The 20,894-nt window shown below is 38.2% G+C and overlaps 3 protein-coding genes across 3 annotated transcripts in view; 1 reads left to right on the top strand and 2 right to left on the bottom strand.

Moving 5' to 3' along the window:
* Positions 1 to 5,980: 5,980 nt before the first annotated feature.
* On the top strand, positions 5,981 to 6,889 carry CBG14022 (the record flags this gene model as incomplete). The annotated part of the gene is made up of 3 exons (XM_002644216.1): positions 5,981 to 6,118; positions 6,296 to 6,394; positions 6,791 to 6,889. The coding sequence occupies 3 exons, from the start codon at positions 5,981 to 5,983 to the stop codon at positions 6,887 to 6,889; spliced, it is 336 nt and encodes a 111-aa protein (XP_002644262.1).
* A 2,930-nt stretch (positions 6,890 to 9,819) lies between these two features.
* Positions 9,820 to 10,086, bottom strand: CBG27613 (the record flags this gene model as incomplete). Its single annotated transcript, XM_045239401.1, has 1 exon — positions 9,820 to 10,086. The coding sequence occupies one exon, from the start codon at positions 10,084 to 10,086 to the stop codon at positions 9,820 to 9,822; it is 267 nt and encodes an 88-aa protein (XP_045099453.1).
* An 8,567-nt stretch (positions 10,087 to 18,653) lies between these two features.
* Positions 18,654 to 20,894, bottom strand: part of CBG14018 — a gene marked incomplete at both ends in the record, with an annotated part of 5,347 nt that continues 3,106 nt past the window's right edge. The window contains 2 exons of the mRNA XM_002644215.1: positions 18,654 to 19,033; positions 19,524 to 19,633. Of these exons, the coding sequence (XP_002644261.1) occupies positions 18,654 to 19,033; positions 19,524 to 19,633 (490 nt within the window). The remainder of the gene's footprint in view (positions 19,034 to 19,523; positions 19,634 to 20,894) is intronic.

The raw sequence follows: 20,894 nt of genomic DNA, 5'->3' as shown, positions 1-20,894 counted from the left end.
CTATGTAGACTTTGGAATTCTCGCATCGGACAACGAATTCACTTATTCTGTCGGTTCAAACTTCTAAGATATATTATTCGGGATAATGTTTCTGGGACATACAATTAATTAACAAATAGGAACAAAAAATTTGAAATTAAACCGACCAATGCCAAACAACTAATCGGATTGAAATTTGACACAGATTTGTAAAAACTTAATCATTTCATTGCATTTGTTTATTAATTTCAAGAAAAAAACATTATCAGTAGGTTGGTTGAGTCGCTGAGAATTTGAAAGTGTTTGGCTCAGTAGATGCAGGTTCTGTAGTACTTCGGAGCATGACACATTTGTCCATTTCTCAAATACAAAGAACAGTGACGAATCCTGTCTGGGTCAATTTCGAAATGTCGGAACGGATTTTGTCGTTGAGCTCCTTAACAGCTTCCATTCTACCAATGATTGCTCCGCATTTGCATTGAATGCTGCGTTTTTTGGCTTCTGACACTCCCGAAACAGTATCCACTCCTTCGATTGCAACTACCGGAGTCTGGAAAAATATCAAGTACTGATTCACAATTGGAAATATGTTTAGATTTATTATTTTAAGAGAAAAATGTTTCGATATCAGGGTCTCCCACACGTTTTGGAAGCCGAGACTAGGGAAATTTGAGCAAAACGATAATCTGCGGTGTGTGGCTTGTGTCTAAGTGTGTCTATTATCTATATCTTGTGAACTGATTTTCATTGAAGTCACGCCAAGATTTTCTAGCTTCAACGGAAGATGACACTCGACATTTTGGTATTCTGCTCTTTCAATTCCAACAAAATACCCGACCGCTTTTACAACCTGTAAAAAAAACAAGTCAAAGGATGTAAGAGTTCATATTATTGCTGACCATTTTTGATTGAAAGTAGAGCATAGAATGCATCTTTCTTTGCTGTTGCCGAAGTACATGAACACAGTACTATTAGTATGTGGTAAGCTCAATTAAGTCATAAACGGGATGATATACCTTGGAGAAGAATGAGAGTAAACTAGCTATTAAAGTGACAGTGCAACTAATTAGGGGTTCTCAGTAGATGAAGAAACGGATGGAGCTTATTTGGAATGGGTTACCTTCCAAAGTGTGGAAAATAGAAATTTGAATACACAAAATAAGAAGATCGAAAGAGAATATGTGTAAAGACCATAATTAAAAGTGGAGACCGTTCATTAAGGTGCCTCGAAGAGCCTCGGATTTAATGGACAGGGTGAATTAGTTCGAAATTGGAGGACCACAAAAGTAGATTGAAGTATTAAATAGGCGGAGTTTGTAATCTAATCTAAACAGAACGAACACCCGTGCTAGGTCGTGTTGCTCCGTACCATTCATAGAAGCAACTAGAGTGTATAACTGAGAAGAGGTTACAGAGAAAATCTAGGAGTATATAAGGTGGTCAGCAGCATACTGAATTCATTCTTCCAAGGCTCCGTGTGTAGGAACCTGGAAGTTTCAAAATTATTTTTCTGAATATTTCTATACCCAGATAATTAAGTCTCCGAGAAACGAAGAGGTAAGTGAAAAACTGTTGTTCCATATTCATGCTTTTGTTTCAGAGTTACTGAATAAAGCATGGAAATTTTCAATACTGGTTAATTTTTGAAAAGGAACGAGTCAATGGCCAATCAGATGATGGTCGAACAATCATCTACCTGGTTTTCAAGGTCAGTTACCCGGAAGTTTCACTAACTTTAGGCAGGGTTTTTAGTGTCTCAAAGCTATGTATGGCAGCTGCAGTTCTACCAAAAATATGTAACTTCTTGACATTCAAGACACCCTCTGACAGAATCAAAACTAGTGCTGTACAGAAAAATTCGAACTTTTTTTCGGGTTTATTTTTCATATATTGCATCTAAATTTCGAAATCAAGAGGATTTTTTTTTGGAAATCTTGCAATCAGTAAAACCACAGGGAGATAAAATTTGTGATATGGTTAGCTCCGAGTCAGGTGCTCAGCCTTCTTTTCTCCGCTCAAAGTTTTCTCCGTTTTTTTCCAATTTTAGCATGTTTTGATTTATATTTTCAGTTTTCACAAGACAAAAAAAATGAACACTCTTCCGCCAATTCAAAATGTCAATCCAAACCGTGTATTCTGGCGGGTCCGAGTTGCACGAAGGATACAAGAACAGTTTGCAGCTTTCCACAACCATCAATATTTCAGAGGATTCTCCGAGTAGGTTAAAACAACTTCCGATGGGCCAAATAATCCTCTACCAGGCGGTTCCCACTATGTATCAAAACCAAAAATAAAACGGTTCCAACGCAAATTACAATTTTGAAATCCAAACTTTTTTGATAAATTTGGACACTGCATATTCTTGAAAAAAGCAGATAAAAATCCAAAACTTTTTCTTCGATTTTCATTTTCTACGAAAACTTCCAAAATCCATTCTTTTTAAGTTTTGAAAACTCAGTAACGTCCGGAAAATAATATATTGCAAGAAAACATAACGTTTAAATTTTATAAATTGTTTTCATTAAGTTTTTACAATTTCTGGGAACTTCCAAAAATTTCAGAAAACCTCTCGACGTCCTCGGATTATCAATTAAGTGGATTTTTCTATCCAAGAAGCTTCAGATACCCCATAAGTTTTTCTGATATAAAAATCTTCAATTCCAATAATAAATAAATTTTCGTTAGTCATCTTTCCAATGCTCCTTTACGGATTTCGCCGTATTCTCTCTCACGGCAGCTAGGCAACCAAATTTTTGGATTAATCTGGAGTTCCAAGTCATTGGTAACGTATGTACATCAATCCTCTGAACAGAGATTCTCGTCACCTTGAGATGTTCGACAACGTCTGAAATGGTATTTCAGTCTTTATTTCGAGAAGAGTGATAGCTTCACTAAAGCTAATTCAAACTCTACTGATGCTATAGTGTTCTACAGACCCACAAAAAAGAAATTTTCTTCACCGTGTTCATTGTCCTATTGTTCAAATAAGTCTCCAGAGTATACATTTTTATGAGCCTGTACTGCAGTTAGCAAAGATGTCCTCCGTCTTCTTCACCTATCTCGTCTTCAGATCACACAAGATTTCCAAAGGTTCTCCCTCTACATGCTGATCCTACCTGGGAACGCCCACCTGGGGAGTCCCTATATAAGGTTCCAAGCGATGCAGAAAAGATGCCATTCGATGTTCACTCTTTGAATTGTTTTAGGCTGGTTTAGGCTGTTCTAAATCAATCTGTGGCTTTACCAAGAGTGCATCGATGTTTTGATGGAACCCCGATTGGGATCCTTACCCCTGTGTTTGATTTTTCTAATAATTCCTATTCTTTTAGTGAATAACCAAACAATCTGAAAAAGCGATTCTGGAATGAAGCAAAAAAAAAAAACAAAAACCTACACTTTTCTGGTCTGAAACTTTTTTCCCAAACCATCGCGAGCATCTTTTGTTTAGATTGAGAATCTCGGCAAGTCGTTGCTTCGATGACAGTCGCTCGGAGCCCATCGTTTTCTCTTACAATATCCACAGAAATGAAGCTAATCCTCTGAAACTGGAGCTGCGGGAGAAGTCTAATGTGTTATATTTCCTTTTCCAATTGGTTCCACAAAACGCAGAAAACCTATGGGGAGCACTACCTAACTGGAACTATTGGGAGCACTACCTTATGCCGGTGCACTACCCTATGCAAGCACTGACATCATTTTTTCCTGCTCCTGCATGGTATCCAGTTCCAACAACCTCAACCAACAAGAAGTCATCAGTATGCATAGAGAAGCGGTGGAATATTGCAACAGTTACCCGATATACAAAAATGGTATGCAACGAATTTTGATAATATTGAAAGAGTTGGGGTGTGCATTCTGACGTGGTGCAGAACAGTGTTTAGTGTACACAAAGCGCGTTCTCATTTTTCAGCTGCCTCAGCTTGCGATACCGTTAAGTTGGTTCCGTTCAGTTCAGATGGTTGCTGCGCGGCACTTTCATCTTTGGATTCACAAATTCGAATTCTCGAGGGGCTTATTTAAACGAAATTTGGGAATTTTTTTCATGTCTCCCCACATTTGAGTCTAAAAAATCTCCAACTTTTTCAGTGAATCGCTTCCGGTACCTTTTCAACACTTACAACTCAAGCATGCATCAAATAGTGAAGGTGTATCACCCAAAAAACTCAATTTTTTCTTTTCAATAATGAGACTTAATCTTTTCAAGTTTCGTTACGTAATATTCGTGATGAACTACATTTTGAAATCTGAATCATGTTTTGAAAAATAATGATCATTTTTCACCGCAACAAACAGAGAAGATGGTTGTCATTCGTGAGCCAACATACAACTAGACTGTTCACTATGGTGATTTTAGATCAAAAAGACTGGCGTCCTCGGCCTAAGGCCGACTCCGCTAGGCGCGGCTATGCCGCGCAATTAGGTGGAATCAGATTCAGGGCCTTCGGCCCTGGCTCAGTGGAATCAGTTGGTTCATATTTTACTGTTCTCCCTTCGCTCGCTCCGCTCGCTCAGGTCAAACAGACCTTCGGCCCTGTAACATGTGCCCCAAAACAATTCATTAATTTTTCACCTATTAACTCTTTTAATTTTCAAGCAAATCCAGTTTTCTTTTTTTAATTGTAGCTATCAAAATTACGCATCGAATGGGAAAGCCGGATTTTTGATTTAGGCCCTAGTTCGGCAGAAAAAACTGGAAAACCCGAAAAAAATCGTATCCACTTGTACGTTGATTATAATATCTCGGTTCAAAAAGTACAACATTTGACGATTTTTGGTAACCGCGTAGCCAGAGAGATTTGCTATCGATAAAAAAAAAAGATTTAACCAAAACGGACTGAAATGAACCTAGTTAGGAGCTTTCAAAGAAAATTTCTACAAAAGGTCAAAAATGGGGGTGCGCGATCGCTACCATATTTAAGGGAAGAAGGGGGCGCAAAACTGACCTCGATCTAGCTGCTTCCAGACAAGAAAAATATGAATAAAATGGAGGCATGACTTCAGAGGAATTGTTCCACTTGACATAATAAAGTCAAAGAAGATGAAAATGGCGCTGCGATGCTTCTGGTTGTTGCTCGACTTTCTGAAAAATAAACACTTTTTGGTGATCTGTGGGAATTCATTATTCAAGTTTTATTGGATCTGTGATGGTTTCTGTATTTCTTAAGAAATTCAACTTTGGATAGAATATCAACAAAAGCATCTGGATGTTTTTCCCACTAGATGGTAGAGTGTTACAGTAATCGTTGTTCGTTTACTGTTCACCGCTAATATTCACGAAAGTGTACCCGAATAACATTTTCAATTATATCAGAGATTAATCCAAAATCTATGCACACAGCACTAGAAGTCTATTATGTGTGGTAAACTCCAAATATGTCATGAATGGTACCTTTGAAGAAGGATGAAGAAAGAAGAAGGAGAAGAAGGAGAAGGACGCAACTAGCTATTAGAGTCCCAAGGGGATGGTGTGAGGGATAGAACTAATTACCGTTCCAAACCGACCACCTTCCAAAACGTGGAAAATTGAAATATGAACACACGAAAAGAGGGTATCGAAATATGAAATTGGTGGGGACCGGATTTAGAAGCGGACACCGTTCATTATGATGCCTCGAGAAACCTCCAATTTGGAATTTAAGGACCAACAAAGTAGATTAAAGTATTAAATGGGTGGAGTTTGAAATCTAACTCCAAGCAGGACGTACATCCGTGCCTGGTCGTACTGCTCCGTACCCGTCACAGAAGCAACAAGTGTGTATGACTGAGGAGAGGTTACAGAGAAAATCTAGAAGTATAAAAGGTGGTCAGCAGCACACTAAATTCACTCTTCCAAGGCTCCGTGTGTAGGAGCCTGCAAGTTTCAAATTTATTTTTCTGAATATTTCTTTATCCTAATGATTTGGTCTACAAATGGTGAAGAAGTGAATGACAAACTGTCGTACATTATTCATGATTTGGGTTTCAGAATGCTGGTTAATTTTCTTAAAGACGATTCGAGACAATGACCAACCAAACACTTTTTAAAAGAGTAACCTTGCTCTCGTTCTCTCTATGGTCACCGGATGGCTCATGTGTGGCAGTTGGAGGAAAGGCTAACCAGACAATTATTTTCTTCTCTAGCCGGGACAAGATGAGAACTGTATTTCTGAGAATTGACGAAACATAGTGAACTTTTGACTTGGGATTCTTCAGGAAATGATCCTACCCGGATTTCAAAGTCGTGTATTTTTAAATTTCGCAAAATCTCAGGCATATCTAACAGATTTTTCAAGAGCCGAAACGCTAATTTTGAAATGAATAACAATTATTTTTCCAGAAATCCATGCACTTCTCCAGCACACCTTTCCCAAATGTGACGAAATGGTCAGGATGGCTCCACTACATGAATCTACCAAAGAGAATTACGCAAGCACATGTGAGTGATCATAAGGGATCGAGGCGATGGGAAAACATTGAATACTTTTTAAATCTGGGTGCATTCTATGGGTGCATTGATCAACTGCGTCAAATTAAACGATTCTGAAAAGCCACAGCTTTTAAGATCTCAAAGCTACGTATGGCCGTTAGGGAATTTAAAGTTTTGACTCTATTGAAAATTTTTGAAACTTTTTCGAATTCAATAAAAATCTGTATGATGCGAATACAAGGCGAAGTTCAAAACTCATCGAAGTTATTCGCGGAATCATCCAGAAATTCTAGTGATTTCATATGGAACACAACTGAGAGACTCTAACCATGGCTCAAAGGGTCTGGTCTGATTTTTTATTGATTTTTAAAATTTCCTAACTATCCTCTACTCCACGTTTTTCAGTGTCATGTCACACCCAATTCTATTCGACAATATTGCGAATACCGACCCATAATGCATCCCTCCACGACGTGCACAACGCGAGGAAGCTATGATGACTAATTTGAAACGGGCCGGGATGGGTGTCGGATGGGCAGCACGTCGCGAAGTCCATAAAAGACAACTAGGAGATGTTGAGAAACATCCCGGAAATCCCAACATGAGCTCTAGAGAAAAAAAAACACAATTGGTGGGATGTCAGAGGTATTAAGCAGAGTTTTGTAAAAAAGGCGCCTACATGACCTGTGATGGTTCAAACGACAACATAATGGCCAACTGTCTCTCTCGAAATGGATGTGATTTGAAGGAGTTGAGAAACCAATTATGTGTGCACTTCGGTACGGTCACTATCTACTATGATCAACGTCGTTTTGTTTTTCATGAGCTGGTCTCGGAAAAAGTGTGAGCTACAGTGATATGATTTTACGTTTACGAATTTTACAAATTTTATGAATTTTAGAGCCTTCATTTGGATTTCTCAAATTTTTATCTTAATCAAAGCTTTCGACCAATAAACATTTCAAAAATTAAAAAGGTTCAATCTACTTTTTCTCAAAATGCATTTTCAGAACCTCTTCCACAACCTGCTTCGCTGCCCTTAAGTGCAATAATTATCAACAGAAAAACTTCAACTTTCTTATTCTTTCATAATAAATGATTATCGTGGAGTTACACTAGAAGAGTCTATACTTTGCCCTCTGCACTAAAAGTCGTTTGCTTTAAAAAGTCGCTTACCTCGAGAAAGCTGCACATTTCAATAATCCATCTGAGACATTTGAGCCAACATTCCTTGAGCATTCTTCGAGCGCCTGCAACGTCCTCTTCCATTTAAAGTCCTGCTTCTAAACCGCATTTCGTATTCGCATAGCTTCCTGCCCATCTACTAGACAAATTCGCCACTGCATTTTTGCGTTCGACATGTTCTGCAACGATTTCAACTATTTTTTTAGCATCTCTCGGAATTAAAACTTACTGTAACACTGACGCGGAGGCTGTACTTGATCACATCAAGTTTTAGTCTCAGCATACATTTTCTTTGGGAGTTCCTTGGGATCATTGGTCGATGCTCGAGTGAAATCCTCTGTTCAATCTTCTGATTCTTCTCAACTTGATTCCTTACACGTTGTTGGCGGGCAAGTATCTGAGAGCAAAAGCAAAAGGGAAATCTTGAAAAGTTTACAATGCTTATCTGAAACATTGCGAAATTAGACATAATTTCTATGAAAGGTTTACCTCACTTTTCTCGATGTTCGTTTGTCCAATTCTCAGACTTTGTTTTCATTTGTACCAAGCAAGTTATGATTCTGTATCAAAACTTGCTTCTCAATCGGATTCATTCGCTCATTGTGTTTCGCAGGCATGTTCTGCAAGGTGGCTTCGGCATTTTGCTAGAGTTGGATCAGGAAATCTTTCTCTTTGAGTTGGTGATAACGTTCACACTTCTCTTTGCGCGGTCGTTTCTCCTTAGCATCCATATCGAAGTCCAAGATTTGTGTCAGGTTGGTTAGCTCCGAAATGAATTTTTCTGGATTGTTCATCGACTAGCTTGATTCACTCTGTTTTAATTTCTTGCTCCGTCGAAGATCATGGAGTTGTGCACTCTAAAATTGTGATGGATAAGGGGTGTTAATTATCACGTAACTGCAACTTCTTACCAATGAACCTTCTTTAACTCCAAGCACATTATTCGTTGTCGAAGTCATTTGAGGAAAACGATGTGATTGTTCTGACAAACTAATTACAATTTGCATGTTGTGAAGCTGCTTTGATCTTGCTGGTGTCGATGTGGCGGACACTGTGAGGTCAGATTTTCAGTCGCAAACGTTGAAGCTGGAGAACATATCGTGTGTTGACTATTCGAAGACAGTCTTCTATTGTCCAGCACAATGGTTTGGCAACGACGGTCGTTCCTTACTGATTCTCTTTGACGGTTCTCTTCCTTCGGATAACGCTGATTGTCTCGGTTTTGGGCTCGATGTGTTAGACAAATGATTTTGAGATTTTGCATGAGCAAAAGCATGCTCTTGCATTGTGGAAGTGACTTTTCTCAATTGTTGCTTTGAAACAATGTATTCCGCATGGTCAGCTGGCTCGAGCTTTTGGAATGAAAGGTTCACAGACTTCTCGAACGATGATGATAATTCGGATGTGGGAGAGATCTGAAAATGGACTTTGAAAATTAATCAAAGTAGAAACAGTGCAACTTACATCACAGTTGTGGACTCAAAGTAGGTTAGATTCAATTCGCCATAATTGTATCACAAATAGAATTATAAACACTAGAATCAGGATTCTGCTCTTTTTGTGGAGACTGACGTCGCGAGTGTCGTGGCGATTGTCGTGACGATTGACGCTCTGATCATGGAGAATCAAAACAGTTGAACTCTGTTTGTGGTCCAGCGTCGTGGTGACCGATGATGGTATTGAGAATTTGACGGAGCTTTTGGATATTGGTGAAGGGGGACTGAAATGAGAGAGAATCGTTGTAGTGTGACATTTTGAGTGCGGTTGCATCTTAACGGCCGATTCATTCAGTACGAAGCTGTTTTGTGAGTCACGAACTCTTCTTCCTACTTGTAAAAAGCATCGTACACTTTTTTTTCGTCTGAGATGGCACTAAGAATAATCTTACCTTTGAATTACTGGAATTATCAGATTTTCCTTTTGTGGCAAGTGGCAGTTTGATCGTGGAGAATTGAAATAGTGTTTGGTGGTGGAGTTTCGATATTCGATTATAGTACAGGAACATTGAATCCCTTTGTTGTAGCTGGTTGGCGGCTTTCGGAAGCTGAGCTCTGAGTGTCTTCACGTCTGTGAGTTTTCGTATGATTCTGTCACCGATTCCTCATCTCCATCAGTCACCAGCTTTTCTTGAGCATCAGCGTTCATTTCTATGAGAAGATCCATCATCATCTTTTTCTTCGATTGAGCACTGTTGAACCATGGATGCTCAAATATTGCAGCTGCATTTGGTGGATATCGTGTAACCTTCACTAGACATTCCGCCAAAAAATATTAATGTTTGGTCCAGTGTAATGGGTGGAGTAGGGTTCTGAAATACTGAAAATTTGGTTTCGAGCTAATATTGGACTTGTCTCTTCATTATAGAAGGAGAAGCAATTGTTTTTCATCAGAGTGATTATCATGTAAAGAATTTTCATGTTTGAAATTGATTTTTCCTTCCAAAAAATGAAAAACTCACAGAAAATTTGTAGCAGCACCAGCATTGGCGTGAAAAACAGGTGTTTGAGGCGGAACATGTGGTTGAAGGAAACATTTGAAGCAATCTGAAACAATGAACTCTTAGTTTTAATGAGAAAATCGGATTTGATGGAAGAAAATCAGGGACATTGACTACGCGCACGAAATCTGCGACATTCGTGTCAAACGCGTCGAGAGGGGTGGTGGTAGGGTGTTCTTCGCTTGGGAATGCACGAGCTATGCCGTTTATAATGAAAGAGAGTCCGTTCGTGTGTTGGGAGAGTGGCCCCTCTGCACGCGACCATAGAACGTCGACCAATACAACAAATCGCCCTCGCTGTGTTGAAGACGAAAACGGGCGAGGGAAGATGTGCGCGCGTATCGAGAGGAAAAGGTCCGAGATGGCTGAGACAGATTAGAGGGATGACTAGAGTGTGCAAGAGATCTAGTGAAATGGATAGTTATTGCGGAGTCACGGAGTATGCTGTTTTTGGTGCAAACCAAAATCTTACCTATGAACCTTATATTCTTTGACTCCAAGAACATTATTTGTTGTCGAAGTCACTTGAGGGAGACAATGTGATTGTTCTGACAAACTAATTAGAATTTGCATGTTGTGAAGCTGCTCTGATCTTGGCTGGGTTCTGATCTCGGCTATGTGGCGGACACTGTGAGGTCAGATTTTCAGCATGAAATGTCACGAAAAATGAAGCTGGTGGACATGTCTTGAGTTGGCTTTCTGGAAACAGTCTCCGGTTGTCCATTTTGAGACAACGATCGTTCCTGAACGATTTTCTTTGGTGGTTTCCTTCGGGTGACGCTGATTGTTTCAGTTTTTGTCTCGACGTGCCAGGCAAATTGTCGAAGCGACATTTTCCAGCTGTTGTTCAGCAACAATGTGCTTCACATGGTCAGCTGGCTCGAGCTTTTGGAATGAAAGGTTCACAGACATTCTCGAACGATGATGATGAGTCGGGTAGTGAAAGATCTGAAAATGGACTTTGAAAATTAATCAAAGTAGAAACAGTGCAACTTACATCACATTTGTGGACTCAACGAAGGTCTGATTCAATTCGCCATGATTGCATCTCGAATAGAATCCTAGACACTATAATCAGGCTACTGCTCTTTTTGTGGAGACCGACGTCGCGATAGACGTGACAACTGTCGTTGCGAGTGACGGATCCTGAAGAACCAAAATAGGTGGAACTCTGTTCGTCGTTCAGCGTCGTGGTGAGCCTGTCTAAGATGCTGAGAGCCTCACAAGGACTGGCGAATTCGTTAGCACCCAATGATGAGCTTTCACTGCTGTTTCCGCTGAGAACAGCAGATGTGGAAAGGTGCACATTGCTCTTCTTGGATCATGGTGTCGAGATATCGGCGTTTCCCTTGGAGATGATGTTGCTGTTGGAGATGGAGAACTGAAATGAGAGAAAATTGTAATAAGGTGACACTTTGAATGCGGCTGCATCTCGACGGCCGACGATTCATTCAGTACGAAGCTGATGTGGGAGACTTTTTGATTGTAAAGTGCTTCTTACACCTGTGTTTGTTTTCGTCTGTGATCACATAAACAATAATCTTACCTCTGCATAACTGGAATATCCGATTTCCCATTAATTTCGCATTTCCCATAAACAGGCGACTCCTGTGCAGATTTGGCTTCTTGTGGAGGTGGAGAAGCTCGTTTCTTGTGGGGTCAAAGCACTTCTTGAACATTAGTTTTCATATTTGAGAGAAGATCCATAATCATCTTTCTCTTTGATCGAGCATTGTAAACCCATGAATGCTCAAATATTGTAGTTGCATTTTGTCGATATCGTGCATCCTTCGCTAGACATTTCGCCAGAATTTCTCTGCATGTTTTGGTCCAGTGTGACAGTTGAAGTAGGGTTCTGAAACACTGATAATTTGGTTTCGAATCAATATCGGGCTTGTGTCTTTATTGTAGATAGAAAAACAAGTGTTTTCTATCCCCGTTTAACCACTTGAAAATAATTTTGAAGTTTGGAATTGATTTTTCTTCTCATAAATTGAAAAAAACTTACGGAAAAGTTGTAGCAACATCAGCATTGGCATGAAAAACAGGCAAGATTTGGTTGAATAAAACATTTGAAGCAATCTGAAACAATAAAATCTTAGTTTTAATGAGAAAATCGGATTTTTAAAAAAAAATCAGACGATTTGACTACGCACACAAAAGACGCGCCATGCACGCAAAATGCGTCAAGGAGGGTGTTCTTCGCTTGTGAATGCACAAGCTATGACGTTTTTAATGAAGGAGAATCTGTTCGTGTGTTGGGAGGGTGACCAATGCATAAAACCGATAAATCCGCAGATGACCCCAAATGTTTTAGGAGTGGCAGTATAGGAATGATGTTCGCGCGCATCAAGAGGCAAGGATCGAGATGGTGAAGACAGATTAAAGGGGCGACTAGAGGCACTGCACGTGAACAGGGAATGTTGGCAAGAGATCTGATGGAATGGATAATTATCGCGGAGTCATGGAGTATGATGTTTTTGGTGTTAACTCGATGTGCTTGAAAAACACAATGTAAAATTTAATTCGAATGTTTTCGCTTCGCGTTATCTCATCATTAGAGTGCGTTCGCTTAAAACCGCACACTTAGTGACTCTCTAAAAACCCACCAGGCAAATTATAGACCTTTCTATAGGAAATGAAGATTTAACGATTTTCCGGGCAAGTATTGACTTTTTCCTTCACTTTGAAGCAGTCAAGGTGAAAAAGAACTGAATTAGAAAGAATCACACTATTCGAAGTACAAGATTTTCTGGATTTCAAAGCATTCAAGTTTGAGGGAAACAGAAATATTAAGAAGATTGTGGGGTTTCAAATATAAATATTTCTGATTCTTTCGAGAAAGCTTAACACTAGTGCAGTTCGTCAAGACATTTCCTCCAATTTTTATCATCTTGAAGCTAAAAAGAACAGAAATTACTCTAAAATAATGGTAATTCTGACTTCCTGCCGATTACTATCAGGCTCTTAAAAGTTTCAAAAACAACAAGAGTTGCTGAACTTTGAATTCAAGAAATGATGATTTGAGGGGGATTTTTTAATTTTTGAACATTAAAACTCACTGATTTCTTCCGTTTTTTGTTGCTAGCATTCGACGTGATCAAGGTAGATTTGTGTTAGAGGTCCACGCAGAACATATTGGAATTTTATTGAAGCGATAACAAAATCCTCTAGCTCTGAAGGAAGATGTTTTCCATTGATCTCCAATGATTTTCCTTGCCCAAGACGTCCGGTTTCGATAAGCGCAAGATTATGAAGAACATTCACCCATCACGATAGTGCATCGGCGCTCCTCCTGTAGACTGTTATCTGAAAACTCAATAAATGTTAATTGCATTTAATGAAAATCTATTACTCACTTTATGCCAATCTTGATCTTTTGAAAAAAATCATTTGGATAATCGTAAGATCCAACGCACGAAATCTAATCCAATCTTTGAATTTTTTCAAAAATGAGCACCGAAAAAACCGATTCCGCCGATGCCACCCCTAGAAAAAAACCGATTTCTGCCAGCCGCAAACCGATCCCAGCCGACATCTACTTCCTGATTCTCCATTAAATAATGCATTAGCCACCTAAAAGATTAGTTTTTTCTGCCGATTTCCCCTGCGCACATTTTGCCACGTTTCATAAGCAGTTATCAAAATTCTCAAAGAACCCTATTCATACTCGCTTGAAAATTGAAAAGCAACGGAAACTAGCCGACCATCATTGAGTTCCAAACAAGTTTGATAACGCTCCAGCCGGCCAAGACGTCGTTGCTTTTCACCATTCTTGCCAGAACATTTCGGTACGTTTCCGATTTCTTGCCTGAAAAGGCACAACTATTGTTTCAAAAAATTCAAAAAAATAAGATTGAAAACGAAAAAACGGACGGATAAGAAACTAAACAATTAGTATTTTGCATTATCTGAGAATTTATCTTATGTTTCGGATAAAAATGCATCTGAAAACTTCGAGAAAGGGGAAAACAGGAAAAAAAGATGCGAAAAATGGTGTGAGGCAATTTACGTTAAACTGTGCGCGCGTACGGAACATGCGGAGTGTCGTTGCACGCAACGCACATACACACACGCACACATGCATACAAACGAGAAGTGGGAAGATATCGTTTTCGCAGAAAAAAATGTGAGAAGAAAGAATAGAAGAAATAACAACTTATATAAATTAAATAGAAAACAAGGGAATGTCAAATTTTAGAGATAAATGTTATTTATAAAATTCAAATAATGATCGCCGCTAAAGAGTTCGGCTTTGCAAAAACGTGCCTATTCTGAAGAGATCTGAATTTCAGTTTTTTGTTTTTCCTCGTTATTTAGCTTCATATAACTGAACAACTGAGAAAGAAGAAAAACACATTCCAAACTGATCATTTCAAATTTCGGTCAAATATTTCCAGGTTTGATGTCTTGTCTAACGAGTAAGATGCCTGGAGGTTCTGTTCAACCATTGAATCAGTTTTCATTTAGAAAAACTTCTACACGTTCTTACAAGGAAACCTTTTAAGTGAAGGTAGGAGTCAGCAGAAACCACCTACATAGATTGAAAGAGCATGGTCGAAAACCTATAAATCCGGTTCCAAAGTTTGCTTACGAGCCCTTTGAAGTGCGCTGAAATTTCAGTTCAGTGCCGGAAATTCCATTTTCAGTGTAAAATCGGCAATTTTCAAACTTGATATTCTCCACTCCTAGGAGGTTTTAGGAGTCGAAACTTTTTTGTTTTACTTGAAATTATGCGGAATTGTATATTTCAAACATTTTCTGAAAAAAATTATTTTTGGAAAAGTTTGTGAAATTTTCTCATTTTTCGACAATTTTTTCAATTTTTTTTTCATTTCTCAAATTGTTCGGTGTTTTAATAATTTCTTTTGTTGAATTATTGTAAAAAATCTATTTTTGAGTGTTTCAAGCTATTATTCGATAAAAATCTCTGAAAATTTCGCTGAAAAGAAAATTTCGCTGAAAACCGGCTGTTCAGTGCAAAATTAAAAAAAATTTTGCCGCGCGCAACCGCGCTCCGCTGAGAAAAAGGGTTGCAGTTCCTTTTGGGAGCTTGGGAGACCGTGGTGGGCCCAAAAAAATTGTTTTTAGGAAATGTTGAAAATATCTGAAATATAAAATTTCACATAGTTTTAAGGATTACACAAACAAATTTTGAATCCTAGAACCTTTTAGAAGTGGAGAAAATCAAGTTGGAAAATTGCCGGCTTTGATCTGAAAATGGAATTTTTGGCACTGAACTGAAATTTCAGCACTTCAAAGATCTCGTAAGCAGACTTTGAAAACGAATTTATAGGTTTCCGACCATGCTCTTTCGATCTATGTAGGTTGTTTCTGCTGACTCCTACCTTCACTTAAAAGGTTCCCTTGTTAGAGCCCATTTATTTATGAAAAGTTATTTATATTTAGAAGGTTTCCTTTTTTCCAGACCCTTTTTTTGCTCTTCTTTCATCGTCTCGAAATTTTCTTTTTGCGTAAAATGGCCTCTTCCAATTGGACACCCTTTCCTTCGTTTTCATTTTTCTTTCCTGAACTCTACATTCCTTATTTTTTGCTTTTTCTTTAGAATTCTGCCAGCCCTTGCGATTTTTGTGGCCCGGAGAGTGGAGGGTGGCGGAGGTCATTAATGAATGATCTAGCAGAGACGCAGAGGAAATAATTGGGGGAAATATAGAGGGGTCCTCTTTCGTGGGTCAAATGACAGTTGGTCTGAAGATTGATAGAGTGACATAAGCGACCTCCGCAGAATTGCAAAACCCATCAAAAAATAGGAGGATGGGAAGAAATAGGGATATTGGGAAGATAGGGAAAAAACATATAATTGATAGTAACCATGTTCATCAAAAACTCATTTTTGTTCAAATTATGATATATCTCCATATGGAAATTGTGGGTTTTTAAACTCTTGGAAAAAATAAAATCGAAACCAAAAAACTTCTTTTTCAGATAACTGTCTTTAGCTAATGACAGGAGTCTATTTCCACTCGTTGGACTAGCTTCTTTTTATTATTTTTCCAACATTTTGAGGCAAATACTAATGCCAGCACATCCAGGGTCCTGCTCTACTAGAATCTTAAATGTTTCAGACGGTTTTCTTGTTTTCTCTAATTCCTTTCCGTGACATTATTTGTTTACGGTTTTTTTTCTAGGAAAGAGAGAGAGAGAGAGAGAGAGAGAGAGAGAGAGAGAGGAGGGAGCTCTCCCCCAGGCCGTCGACTCCACCCCCAGGCACAACTGATAATTTTCACTCGACTCAGCTAGACCTCCAACACAACTAACTTATCGCAAACCTTACGTTTTTTACTCGCATTTCAAGCAGCGAAAACTGCTGGAACATTCATCTTTTAACATTTTTCAATTGTTAATTTCAATATTTTGTTTTCAGGAACGTGAAAAACTGAACGGAAGAATGTTTGCTAAAAATTTGATCAAATATGCAATCTGGTAAGTAGTTGAAGATATATATTATACCTATTTTTTTTAATAAAACGCCACAGCAATACTTGCATTTTTTGCTCGGCTTTCATTTACTGTTCTAATTTATCAAAAGAAATTTAGGTAATTGAACTCAAGATGCTAGTATCAGGTGCTCTATTAGAAAAATATTTGAAAGTATGAAACATGTCAAAAACACCACATTTGAAAGTAAAGAAACATCTCTCAATACCACTAAGCTGGAGAAGTTTGTTGTTTTCTTTCGCGAGGATTTTATGTGGGTTCAATTTTTTTTCGTGAATTTCTGGCTACTTCTGAACGTCTTAAAACAATTTAATCTAAAACAGCTTTTAAATCGTATTTGATTTGGTATAATCTAGTACATGCAACATCACGTGTGAAGGCCACCATACCAAGCAAACCTCCTTTCTCTCGACAAAGTTTTCCGAACACTCGAATGAACAGTTTTTTTCTGAAATACCGTAAACACTCTAATAGAACGCCACCCGGACCTTCTACTCTGAGCCTATATATCTCACTTCTTTTGAAAGATATCAAATCGACAACATTTTATTGGTTAACTACTTTTTGATATCTTCAACAGAAAATGAGGTGCATGGGCTCCAATTTGACGATTCGGATGGCGTTTTATTAGAGTGTTTACGGTAAGTAGAAATTGAATTGAGAAAATTTTGAACAGAATTGAAAAAAAAGTATATTTTTGTCCAGAAAAAAACTACAACGCTGAACACTCAGAACATATATGTTGATTATTCGACTGAATCTTCAAAGTGGTAAGTGTTTTAAAGAAAAAAGTACCGAAAAGTCAACCAAATCATTAAAATTGTAAAAAATACTTCCTTTTTTAAAATATCGTTGTAAGAAAACAAAAACATATACAATTGTTCAAAGAAAAGTCAGTGGGAGGGATCTCGAGTGTAAAGGCTCGCCATTGGGTGAGGAAAAGCTACCGTATTCAGTTCAGAAATCTTCTTTGTCCGCATTAGAAAACTTTTTAATGAATGCCTAATCAGAGAATCCGAAGCTCTACTAGTCTCGAATAAGTAGGAAATTTGATAAGGCGCTGACAGTCAGACGCACTTTAGGTTTCAGCAATTTTCAAAGAGTAACATACATGACTAACTTTACAAATCAATTGGGAAACAAACATCTCATTAATTAAAATCTGTGGGTGAGCGTCCTCAATCTCCAATTTTTGTTGGATTCACTATTCTACTCAATTCTATTTGAAAATAGTCTTCCAAAAGTTGCTGCGCTGACCACGGTTTTTGTCGCATCTATCGCATTATAAAATAGAAGCAAAATGCAAAAAATCTAATTCCCATGAAAATTGTAGTCAAATTTCATGAACAGTTTTGGTCCCTTTTCAAATGTCATTCTTTCTCTCCTTCCTATTTCTGTTTTCTGGTCAAAGCATTTTCAAACTCTCTATGCTTCCTCTCCGTTTTTTTGTTGGGCAGGCAGACAGCTTCTCGGTGCCGACTGCCGACAGGAGAAGGCTCTTGGCACCAGATGCATTTTTGAACACTTTGTCTGCTCCTCCTCGTAAACACATACTGCTCTTCAGTGCCCACACTTTTTGAGCTTTGCTCCACGAAAAAGTGTCTGACTTTTTTCAATTCTTTTTGCTTTGTGAAGGAGCCCCATTTTCTGCGTCGCTTAGTGTCCGCATGCTCTTTCTGATGTGCCGGTTCTGCTCACGGAATGCGGAAGGGATTAAACATGTAGTCTTCAGCTTTTCTGGCGTCGGCACACACTTTTTACGGAGAATTATGAAAAGTGAATGAGATAGGATAGAACTGTTCCATAGAAGTGTGTTCTCTTTTTTGTGAAAAGAGTAAAACTGGTTGTTCTTTCAGGAAAAACAAAAAATCTCATGAAAAAAAACTGATGAAATATAGGCTTGGAAAACAGTTAGTCTAGAATTTCTTTATATGAAAAAAACATCGCATCGCATATGTCTATCTTTTTTATAATACAAAAACAGTTCAGGTGAGAAAATCTGAATTTTAAAAAATAATACAAAATGCAAAATATTATTACAGCGAAATTCGAGCTAATAAGTATAAAGAAATCTGACGGTAAAAAGAAAGTTAGTTCTAACTTGAACCGAACATCATGGAAAGATAATTAACTGACAACAATTGGTCCTTGTGCCCAGTCAAAGAATTCATAAATGTCCATCGGCGAGCAAGTTTTCTCTTCATTATTCTCACAAACATCTGTCCTTTTTGTGCCTGCAGCAATGCAAACCTGTGGCTGGCAGCCTTTCTTCACCGGTTCCCAATAAACAAATCTATCGCGGAAAAGTCGCTCGTGGGGAGTCACATCACGCCCGAGTTGGAAATGATAAGTCAGGCAATTCCAAGGATAATTGAACCATGTCTCGTACCAATTCATAGACACATCTTGGAACTTGAGATCGTCCGTACTGAGAACAGCTTCGCAGGTTGTGTAGAGAGCAGTTCCACTGGAAAAAATTGTCTTGAGCTTCCATAGTGGGGAACCAACTAAAATTCAGGTTTTCTTAATAGGCTTCTCTAGCAACAAAAGTATAAATCTTTGTCCACCAATAGTATCAAACTTTGTCGTTAGGGACCAATTAAATACTTTGCGTTTTGAAAAACAAGGTCTGAATCAAGATTATTACGTATAAAACAAATATTCAGCTATTTTGAATGTGCTTTTCACATTCATAGACAAGGCGGAAAATTGGAAATACTGTAAACTTCTGTGTTATTGATCTTATGTGATTTGTAAATGATTTTACTCAAAACTGAAAATGCTCCCACTAATTAACGCAAGAATATTCTAAAAAAATAAAGCCTACTTCTGGAAGTTGGGAACGTCTATTTCCAATTTTGGAAATCATTGTTCAAAAAGTTGCGTTTGGCCGGGTCCCTTGCAATGATGAAATACTTGTATTTTCGACTGATAGTTTTGCTGAAAAAAACAAATCTTCAGGAAATATTGAACACATTCTTACCGTTAGTCAATAACCATGAATCTGTTCATCACCTCCCTCCACCAAAGCCATTGCTTGGTGGTGCAACTGGTTAGTCCGGATGCAGGACAAACCAACATAAACCAAATGGTATTGATAAGTAAGACTGAAAACTGATACTAGTAAGGACAATGTTTTTTTTTTCTTAGTACTCACCAGTGATGTGATTTTACGTTTACGAATTTTACGAGTTTTACAGATTTTAGGGTTTTTTGGCACTCGTAAAATTTTACGAGTGTCGTAAAATTTATTCCGTAAAATTCGTAAAAACTGGATGAGCGTTTTTGCCGTTTTTTTGTCCAAAATTGACAGTTTTTAGATCCATTATCATGTTTTGGTCTATTTTTGAGAAAATCTTTTTCACAACGCTCATTTTTGAACATGAATTTTCGTTATTTTCAAACTATTTTGATGAAGTTTTTGAAGGCTTCTTTCCCAATTTCGAATTATTTAGAAAAATTTTTTTCAGAAAATTGTTGAAACTCAAGAAAATCATTCGATTCTACGGTTTGTAACATTTGCACACCATCTCTCAATAGCTTATTGATGAAACTGCTTTTTTCCATTTAAATAGAAAATACAGTACTTTTTTACGAATTTTACGAATTTTACGATTTTACGAGTTTGTTTTTCGTAAAATTTTACGTTTTACGAATTTCGTAAATTGAAAATTTCACGCACATCCCTGGTACTCACTAATCGTGTTCGAGAGCAGCAGCAAGACGGCGTTCTTCCAGAAGGGTGGTGTTGGGATTCGAGAAAAATGATGGGAAGGGTGCAAGCTTAAATGTTACTGGCTAAGTTGAGTCAGCATCGGTTTTATTTATAAAAACCAATATGACAAGGACAAGGAATACGGTTTCATTCTGAAAATTTAGTGTTTAATCAAGATTAGTTAGGGCCAGGGCTGTCCAAAACGACGGCCGGGCCTCGGCCGGCCTCGAAAAAGCCTCGGCCGAAGAAAAAAGGCCTCGGCGCGCTCCATTGAGAAAAAGCCTCGCGAGGCCTCGGCCGGCCGAGGCCGGCCTCGCAAATGTGACTACGGTCAGCAAGTCGCATATTTTACGACAAGTTGCGTATTTTTTTTAATTTTTTGTTTTTTCTCGCTCTTTTTCAGCAAATCACGCATTTTTCGAGAGTTTTCTCGATTTTTCCATCGATCTGTGGCGACATGAACATTTCGAACGCCAGTGATGGTCGGTTTAAGCCGATTTATTCATTTGTTATAACGGTTATTCAATTTCAGACACAATTCAGATGCCTCAATGGTTCATTGATCCATATCGAAAAAACGAGAAAACTCTCAATAAAATGTGTGATTTGCTGAAAAAGAGCGAGAAAAAACAAAAAATTAAAAAAAAAACGCA

The sequence above is a fragment of the Caenorhabditis briggsae genome (genome assembly GCF_000004555.2).
Source record: "Caenorhabditis briggsae complete genome, chrX, whole genome shotgun sequence".
Taxonomy (NCBI): Eukaryota; Metazoa; Nematoda; class Chromadorea; order Rhabditida; family Rhabditidae; genus Caenorhabditis; species Caenorhabditis briggsae.
This window is presented reverse-complemented; position numbering and strand designations above follow the sequence as displayed.